This window comes from Mya arenaria, chromosome 16 (genome assembly GCF_026914265.1).
Source record: "Mya arenaria isolate MELC-2E11 chromosome 16, ASM2691426v1".
In the NCBI taxonomy this organism is placed as follows: domain Eukaryota; kingdom Metazoa; phylum Mollusca; class Bivalvia; order Myida; family Myidae; genus Mya; species Mya arenaria.
The window spans coordinates 20,823,826-20,833,825 of record NC_069137.1 but is presented as its reverse complement, the minus strand read 5'-3'; the positions used below and the strand labels follow the sequence as shown (position 1 = coordinate 20,833,825).

At 32.9% G+C, this 10,000-nt stretch overlaps 1 protein-coding gene across 1 annotated transcript in view; it reads left to right on the top strand.

The window, feature by feature from the left end:
* LOC128222233 (golgin subfamily A member 6-like protein 7) overlaps nt 1-10,000 on the top strand; it is a 75,645-nt gene that overhangs the window by 28,814 nt on the left and 36,831 nt on the right. Inside the window, exons 4-5 of the mRNA XM_052931180.1 lie at nt 5,182-5,205; nt 8,287-8,307. Coding sequence (XP_052787140.1) covers nt 5,182-5,205; nt 8,287-8,307 — 45 coding nt within the window. The remainder of the gene's footprint in view (nt 1-5,181; nt 5,206-8,286; nt 8,308-10,000) is intronic.

The following is a 10,000-nucleotide window of genomic DNA, read 5'->3' as shown; positions in this document are numbered from 1 at the left end:
GAGTGTATTATATCAATACCTCACTTGTCATTAAGTGTATACTTACACATAGAGGAATGTAAATAAACTTTTCATCGGAACAAGCCACAGGAAATATAGGAATACAATTATACTCAATTTATGTAAATGAAACAAGCACTCAAACAAATTAAAACAAGTTTGTAAATATTTTTTAATCGGAACAAGCCACAGGAAATATTAAGGAAGAGATGTTTCAAGATCAGCTAAATTTGAATATTATTTATCATTCCTTACCTTTAACAACATCAGATCGATCGTTTTGCGCTAAGCAATTTTAAAACTAGTGAATGTTTCGTATGTATTACTTAGTGTTGCAAACTGATGAATGAATGTTCAAATCATGTTGTATATCTGTATCAATGAGATTACATCAAAAACGCAAGTACTAAAACATTAGTTAAAATGAATTATTAACGGTAATAATCGGAGATGTCATTTCATAACTGCAACCGTATCATAAAAATGTAATAAGTGATGTATAAACAATGTAACATTTTCTCTCGAAATGATTGCAATAAATATATTTCGGAATTTTAATCTTGACTGTTTTGTATCAGAAATACATACAAAAGAATAAATTAAATGGCAAGATACAATATCGGCAAACTTCGTGAGCTAACCACTTCTTGCCAAAATTGTAATTTTAAATACTATATTATTGTCCCGACCACAGGTTAGACTTAACATATAAATGTTGTTATCCTAAACAGGTTTAAAGTTCACTAATTTTTAAAATAACTATTAGCCTAGACTTACCTTTGGACAGCTTTTTGATGATACCATTGTTCCCATTCTATCATACGGATGTGAAGTATTTTGCTTTGAAAACATTGATTTCTTTGAGCAACATCATTGTATTTTTACGCCGGATTACATATACTAGACAGATTACTCTTTTATCAAAACTTGGAAAATACCCTCTAAATAGTACAGTTAAACCATTATAATAAGTGAGCAACCATACATTTCCTGTCAAAGTTGGTAGGTGAAAACTAAATGCGGTACTACTGGTCAATAAAGGAAAGTGTACTTTTCGTAATCTTAACAAGATTGATGACGAACTGCACTATCACTCAAAATACCACTTTTTAATCCTGTCAGGAAAAATATAAACATTGCCGCAATTACTCAAGACCTAATGTACTGAAAATAAGTTTTTAACTGTAATGACCCGGATAACTTTGAGACGAATTTGATTAGTTGTCAAATAGTGTTTTTTACCTTACCTGTGTAAATTGTTCCTAAGTTGAAATAATTCAACTTGATATACTATTTAATGTTGTTGTTTCTATTTTAAAATGTATATTATTTGAACTAACCACATTCCCATACCTATTTTGTGTATAATAAAAAATACCAAACCGTTCTGGAACCGCCATAAATCCATCCCTTTTTACTTGTGTCTACATGTAGTTATATTAAGTTTTCACATGCTTTAACTTAAATGTAAGCTGTTAAATATCAATTGAATATTGAGTTAACTCTAGTTGACTAGTGTGCTTAAGTCAGTTAAAATGACCTTTGATTGATAACGAATGAAAACACAAATACTTTGCATACGATATACAAAATCCCAATACATACATTTTACCGAACAACCCATTTACGCTTAACAAAGGGCACGCAGCCTTTCTGCTCTTGTGCATGTATATCAGTAGTTATTATATCCACCCAACAATCATGAGAATATGTTAATGTTTGCATGTTTTGTTTTCTTTTTGCCGAATATATCTTAGCGAAGTTATGTGTTACAAGCTTACAACACTATTGGTGGAAGGACATGATGTTGCAATTTAGGACTGGCTAATATACTTACGTTTAAGCCATATCGATACTTCTTACTATAAGAATTAAACATGTGTAATTGTTGTTTTTTGTGTTTTTTAAACACATAAACGCTGACCTTGCTAAGGTGTCGTTAACATTTCACAAGGCAATGAGACTATGAGCATGTCGTGCGGTCTTAATTGTTTTTGAAAGTAAAATGATTGAGTACATCGTTTATTTTAATTTGCCGCTATAGAAATTATTAAACATGTCCGGTCTTTTTGAATGGCTGATTAAAAATAATTTAAGATAAGGAGCATTTCGGTAAAGACAATCATAATTGGTAAACATGTTTAAAAAGGCATATGTGCGTTAACGAAGTAAAGCATAAAACTGTTCTAGAGGGGTTTAATTATCAGCCATTCACTATTTGTACATATGACTTTCTAGAAACATTGCAGGCTAGACATTTTGATTCTTTTGATATTAACATAAGTGTCCGAAATCTTTACCATGACCTGGTTGTCTTTGCAGTTGTTGAAGCTTCCGTGGTACGACTTTGTACAGGCTTACACACGTTTGCAATATGATTTTACTGACTCTAGTTTGCGAATCATAAAAGCTTTTGTGCGGGCAGAGGTAGGGAACTGATCGAACGAAACTAAAAAACACAATTCAGCTATATCTCAATAGATATGTTGAGGACCAACCATGTGTTTCCACACAATTCATTCAACGTTTTCTGTTTTTTTTTGCACAGTTTGCAGTTACTTTACTAATTGATCTACTTTTTCTCTAAAAAAGAAATCGTTTACAAAAAGATAGGACTTGCACTGTACATATTTTCTATTCTCAATATGCATATGCATTAAACGAACTATAAGATACACTTCGCATTCGTGGAGACGACCACGGACGTATGAACAAGAAAAATGTTGGTTAGCTGTCACTTGGACAATATTTCCAAAATAGAGCAAAGTGTTTAATATTTTCTTTCACAAATATTATTTTCATGACGTTTCAGTTAATAGGTCGTCGTTCTTACTGACTCGAGTTGGGAAATCATTAAAGTTTTTGTGCAGGCAGTGGTATGAAAATGATCAATCGAAATTAGACAAACACAATTCAGCTATATTTCAATATATATGTTGAGGACCAATCATGTGTTTCCACACAGTTCAATCAACGTTTACGTAAACTGATTCTTATATATGAATACAGCATTTCAATCGTGTCGTACACTTTTTTGCACAGTTTGCAGTTACTTTATTGATTGATCTACTTTTTCTCTCAAATACAAATCGTTTACAGAACATATGACTAGCACTGTATATATTTTTATTACTCAATATGCATTTGTAACGAACTACTAGATACACTTCGCATTCGTGGACGTATGAACAAGATAAATGCTGGTCAGCGGTCACTTTGATAATAATTCTAAAATCTAGCAAAGTGTTTTATATTTCCTTTCACAAATTATATTTACATGACGTTTCTCTTAGGTCGTCTTTGATAATTGTTTTTTATCTAAACATATCCTAAAATTATGAAGTCGTCATGTTTGACGTTGTATCCGTTTGAAATACATTATACGAATAAATTGTTACTTGCTTTGAATTGCATGAATCAAACCAGGTCGGCAATGGAATAAAAAAGACCAAAGTGATCATTGTATATGTATGTATAAATATTTTTAAGATGTCACATTGTTCAGTTTTCCCTATCACTGGCAAATATTTCCACCAATGAACATAATTTAATATATTACAAATGCGTTTTCATTTTCAAGCCCGCAGGATCTATGGCTGTGCGTTTTGTTTTTACTTACTTGAATTGGTATATAAAAAAACAGCCAGGTATTCATTATAATTGACCTAGAGTTAACATTAACACGACCAGCACCGAATTGTAGCCTCTAGTCCATCACCGATATCCATTACTCGATAAATAACCGTGACACTTCACACCTATATCTTGCCGGCTTTTTAGTGAACTGATACACATTAATATAGGAAAATTAAAACGATGAAATATATATTTCCATGTTTTTATTTTGTACTCAATATGATCATATGATCATATGTTTTCATTTACTATCATGATATATTTAACAAAAAAACGAGTGAGTGAGTGAGTGAGTGAGTGAGTGAGTGAGTGAGTGAGTGAGTGAGTGAGTGAGTGAGTGAGTGAGTGAGTGAGAGAGTGAGTGAGTGAGTGAGTGAGTGAGTGAGTGAGTGAGTGAGTGAGTGAGTGAGTGAGTGAGTGAGTGAGTGAGTGAGTGAGTGAGTGAGTGAGTGAGTGAGTGAGTGAGTGAGTGAGTGAGTGAGTGAGTGAGTGAGTGAGTGAGTGAGTGAGTGAGTGAGTGAGTGAGTGAGTGAGTGAGTGAGTGAGTGAGTGAGTGAGTGAGTGAGTGAGTGAGTGAGTGAGTGAGTGAGTGAGTGAGTGAGTGAGTGAGTGAGTGAGTGAGTGAGTGAGTGAGTGAGTGAGTGAGTGAGTGAGTGAGTGAGTGAGTGAGTGAGTGAGTGAGTGAGTGAGTGAGTGAGTGAGTGAGTGAGTGAGTGAGTGAGTGAGTGAGTGAGTGAGTGAGTGAGTGAGTGAGTGAGTGAGTGAGTGAGTGAGTGAGTCAGTCAGTCAGTCAGTCAGTCAGTCAGTCAGTGAGTCAGTCAGTCAGTGAATGAGTCAGTCAGTCAGTCAGTCAGTCAGTCAGTCATTTAATCAGTGAGTGAGTCAGTGGGTGAGTCAGTGGGTGAGTGAGTCAGTCAGTGAGTCATTCAGTGAGTCAGTTATTCAATCAGTCAGTGAGTCAGTCAGTGAGTAAGTGAGTCAGATAGTAAGTGAGTCAGTAAGTCAGTCAGTGAGTGAGTCAGTGAGTCAGTGAGTCAGTCAGTGAATCAGTGAGTCAGTGAGGCAGTGAGTCAGTCAATGAGTCAGTCAGTGAGTCAGTCAGTCAGTGAGTCAGTGAGTCAGTGAGTCAGTGAGTCAGTCAGTCAGTGAGTCAGTGAGTCAGTCAGTCAGTCAGTCAGTCAGTCAGTCAGTCAGTCAGTCAGTCAGTCAGTCAGTCAGTCAGTCAGTCAGTCAGTCAGTCAGTCAGTCAGTCAGTCAGTCAGTCAGTCAGTCAGTCAAGCAGTCAGTCAGTCAGTCAGTCAGTCAGTCAGTCAGTCAGTCAGTCAGTCAGTCAGTCAGTCAGTCAGTCAGTCAGTCAGTCAGTCAGTCAGTCAGTCAGTCAGTCAGTCAGTCAGTCAGTCAGTCAGTCAATTAGTTTTGATTACTGCATATAAATCAGGTTATACCAAAATGCCACAATAATTTCACATTACCATTATTGTCTTTTCATGTACATATATATGATACTTATTAATCAACTGATGTTGTTTCATTGGATCTTTTCAGGTTGAAGAATATGACAGCACAAGAGTAAGTTATCTTTTTTCTTCATTTCAAACATAAGGAATATATCGTAACGTATTTCATGTAGTACTGTATTAGCTTCATACACTTAAAACGATTTTAATAAATAAATAAAGATATTATGTTGAAATTTAAAATTTACTTTGATCTTTACTGTTTAAACGCAAGCCCGATATTTCGTTCTCCAGCTTTGATTTATTTGCTATTTGTTTTAAAATACATGTTAATGTTGTTTAAAGCTGTGTTAAATAAATTCATAATGACGTATGCATTGAATATGACATCCGATATATGTTATTGTTGCAATAAGTACACATGCTTGAATGAGAAAAATATGTAATCATTCATCTCCCGGATGCTTCGCACATTGTGAGATGTTAATAATACCCTAAGTATGTTAATCAAACAAGCACTCAATATAATTAAAAACATATGTAAATAACCTTTTCCATCTGAACAAGCCACAGGAAATATCAGTGGAAGTGCTAGTGTTTACATGTTATTGCGAGAAGCAAAGTGAACGTTACAATGCTATTGCGATAATACACAATGAACGTTACCATTCTATTGCGAGAAGACACAATAAACCTTACCATGCTATTACGAGAGGATACGATGCACGTTACCATGCTTAAACGGAAATGCGAATGCGTTATAAACGTTACTGTGTTAATAATATAATGCGTAATGAACAAATATTATAAAAAGAGAAAACGTTATGAACGTTACCATGTTAATGCGGGAATACGTAATAAACAAAACCGTGCTTAAACGTCAAATGGTAAAGAACGCAGTCATGCTTCGACGGTAATAAGTTACAGACAATAAAGAAAACGTTGAAGTTTTACACATTCTACATCATCTTAGTTAATCGCCTAAGTTTATCATGCTAACATATGCATATATGTTGAAATATCTCTTCCTAAAAAAAGAGTGGATTAGATTACCGTCAAACCAGGTGGTATTTTTGCTAAAGGTGTACTTAGTGTCTCATCCTGTTCCTATTCATAAAAATCATATATTTTAGCGTTATCATTGTAGCAGACATATGACTTAAAAAACATCAACACACTCCGACAAAGATGGGATTGTATAAAAACCTTCATCAAGTTGATCAAGTATCACTTTGACACGATAGCTTAAATGTATCATAAATACCAATGCCGTGTGAAAAGATATTTATCTACATCATAATTACGCACCACTTGACCTGCCCTTGTACATGTATATCTACAGTTCACTAACTGAGGGCCTCAGATAATAACTAACGATTGCCGGGTTGTTTTCTCTTTTAAGCTTAATGAGAGGAACGTTATTTTTTTGGTAAAATAATTAATGTATTTTGTTGTTTGTACGAAGTGTTCGGGAACTTCATATGATGGATAAACTATGGTGTATGATTTCAAACGTTTTTTTTAATAATTTCTGGTATCTGTAATAACACACATATATGCCATGGAGGCATATCAAACTAGGTAAGTTATCTCAAAATATATTAACAGCAGGATTAAACCAGAATATGGCAGGCTGGTTTAGTGCTTAGATATGCGAGGAAAGTGTGCCCACGTAGGCAATTCAAGGCAAACTATCAAGTGTTTACATTATGTCAGGAAACGTAAATATATTTTTGCCCTGAGTCAAGCATGTCAATGATGTCATCAATCCATATGTAGTGATTGATGAAATACCAACTATTTCGTCATTAAATTCGTTTACATTGAAACATGAAAGACGTTCATAAAGGCTTGCATAATTGATAATTTAATCTGGGAATCGTTTTAATATTATATGTCGTTGGAATTACAATACAAACAATGTATCGATATTTGTCCAGCAGTAAGCCTGCGTCTGATTAATTTATGTTAAAAAAACACTTCTAAAATAAAGCCATCATGCCATCTCTTAAATGTAGCATTTCATACAATGTCAACAGCCAAAAAAAAAAATTATCTTAGCGTTCCATTACAATTAAATTTGATTTACGCAAATTTGTTTCGAAAGCTTAAGAAACATTATAACATGTTTTGGCTTTGAATTGATTTTAAACGATTCGGTAAAATAAATGGTACATAAGTCAACTTATTTAAACACTGATACGTATTATTATAGAAAAAGGGAAACGAAGGCATTTTAAGTTATATAGGAACAAGGAAACAATTTCTCTAGAGATTTAAAACCATGATCATGTCAAGTCGTTATGACTGTCATCAATATTTATATTTTACTGGAAATATCGTCTAAAAGGAATATTGATTTGAACATCGATATGAATATAGAAACGGGTCAACTAACGTATTTGAGGTTACAATTTTTTTGTCAAAATATTCAATCATTGTCAAGAACATATTCATATACATTAAAGCCTCACTGTACCATTTCATTTGTCTTGATGTCAATACAAGTTAGATACTTACAATGCTCCTAATACCAGTCAAATGCCCATGATACGAATAATGCCGTTTCAAATGACTTCGATAAATTCATATTTAACATAATTGATGAAGATTTATTTGTTTCCATCAATGCCTTCTGCTTTATATGCTTACAATTTTTATCTATAGCAGTGAAGTTTGATTTTTTTTAATTATTTAGAGCTATTTTGTTATTATATCACTTCGTTTGTTCTAATAACAAAAACTGGCAGAACTTTGATAATGTCCTAAATATGTATATCCGAGAAGTGTTTTGGAGAAATTGATTGTTTGTGCCGGCAAACATAATGTTAGGATTATCGGATATGTGGAATATTGATATTCGTATTTAGCGGACCGTTAGTTGTAATTATTTGAATACAATAAACTTACTGTCCCGATCATATTTCATAGTTTCTAGAAGTATTAGAGTATTTGTCTTATATATTTATTTAACCTGAGAGCGATATTTAATTTTGATAATAAGAATATATTATCGCCCATGTTAGACAAACAACCGATAGTCGACTACCCTCAATCATTGTTTTATCCATATTGTAATGCAAGTGTTTACATATTACTGATATACGCCGACAAAACCCTTTTTTCCATGTACATGTGCATCGCCAAGTCATCACAGTTGTTTCATTATTGATGATTGTATTTCTACTTTCAGAATTGATGAAATAAAACTGCAGTATGTATGTTGGTTTTTTAAAATATAACGTTGGATATATCGTAAACGTTTTCATGTATACATTATTACGTCTTAATTGCTATGATAATAAAATAAAATAGTTTGTATCAATGTAGGGTTCTAATTGAGTTTTACTGTATTTTTACATGAGTAAAGATGTTTATAACATATATTTTCAATAAAAGCATCAATATCGATTTTACTGGTCTCAAATGACAGCTTATAAATAATAGAGATAGCGTAAGTATTTCCTCGAATATGAATTTGAATTAATTGCAAAGTATTTCATGCATGCAAAATTATCGTTGAATATATGAGCATCAACTTCAAAGGGAGGAAAAGGAGGTTACAATTTAGTGTTTGCTTTTATGGTAATATGCAGTAAGCCAACAGTGGTATACTTTAGTTATTGCTTATTTGCTTTCTTGAAGTATGCGGGCGTATATGAAATCGATCGGTCGGTGAAATGATATTTTTTGAATTGTACACTTAAAAACGTGTTTGATTGTTTTTGCATAATTTTTGCATTATATTTTATTAACGATATTTCTATGTGCATACAGTATGTGCATATGTTGGATGTAAGAGATATGGTACGTCTCCGTCTTTCACTAAAGTTTTAATCATCGCGTGATTTGATACGCGTGGTATTTGTTTCAATGCGAAGTAAAAAGTCTCATAAAGGAAGATATTACTAATTTATTCAATTACAAAAAACCGAATTTGAATCAAACATTGATCAGAAATAATAATAAATAAGGAATTTACTTTTAGAAATCAAATTTACAACTAAGTTTACAACATTTTAAACACTCCTTTGCAAAATATTATCTTTATAAACTCAACACATATTAATCAGAGGTCACATTTTATGCCTGACATATTTCAACAGATTTTGCCCAAGTTAATTAGTACTCGTAGTATGCTTTGAGGGATACCATCTCGAAAATTCACAATCCCTAAATATAAACAGCAAATGAAAACCGTAACTTCGTAACAATGCTATTCCGGTTAAAAGTTAAAGCTGCACTCTTACACATTGAACATTTTGACAGCTTTTAATATTTTGTCTTTGAACGAGACAATGTATGCAAGATTATATATAGGAACCAGTTAAATAAGACTGCTGACAAAAGATCAGATCGCAGACAGTGAACATTGAACAAAAAATACAAAATGTAGCCAAAAGGCTTTGAGTAAATTAATCCTAAAAAATGCCCCTTTTTACCAACATACATAATATTAGGTTAATTGGAATATTTTGATAATCGTCTTTAAAGATTTGTATACAACGTATATTACTGTCGACTATAATTTATGCTTTCAATAAGTATTAGTGTATATGTCTTCTTTATGTATTTACCGGGTAGTGATAAAAAATATTTGATCACACTATTTTTTATCTCCGATATCAGAGAAACAAACGATTGTCGACTTTAATCAATCTTATTTGTTATGCAGGTGTTCACATTTAACTTTATGTATTTTCGTTATCATGTTCATCACAAAATATACCACACACACTCCAGTTGTTTACCTATGCCTTAATGTATTTCTGCTTCCAGGAGAATACAAGCGGTAGAACGTTATGTATGTTTCTTTCTTGAAATATAACGTTGGATATATCGTAAACTATTTCAAGTATACATTTTTACATCTGAATGGCTATAATAATGTATTGAATATAATAATG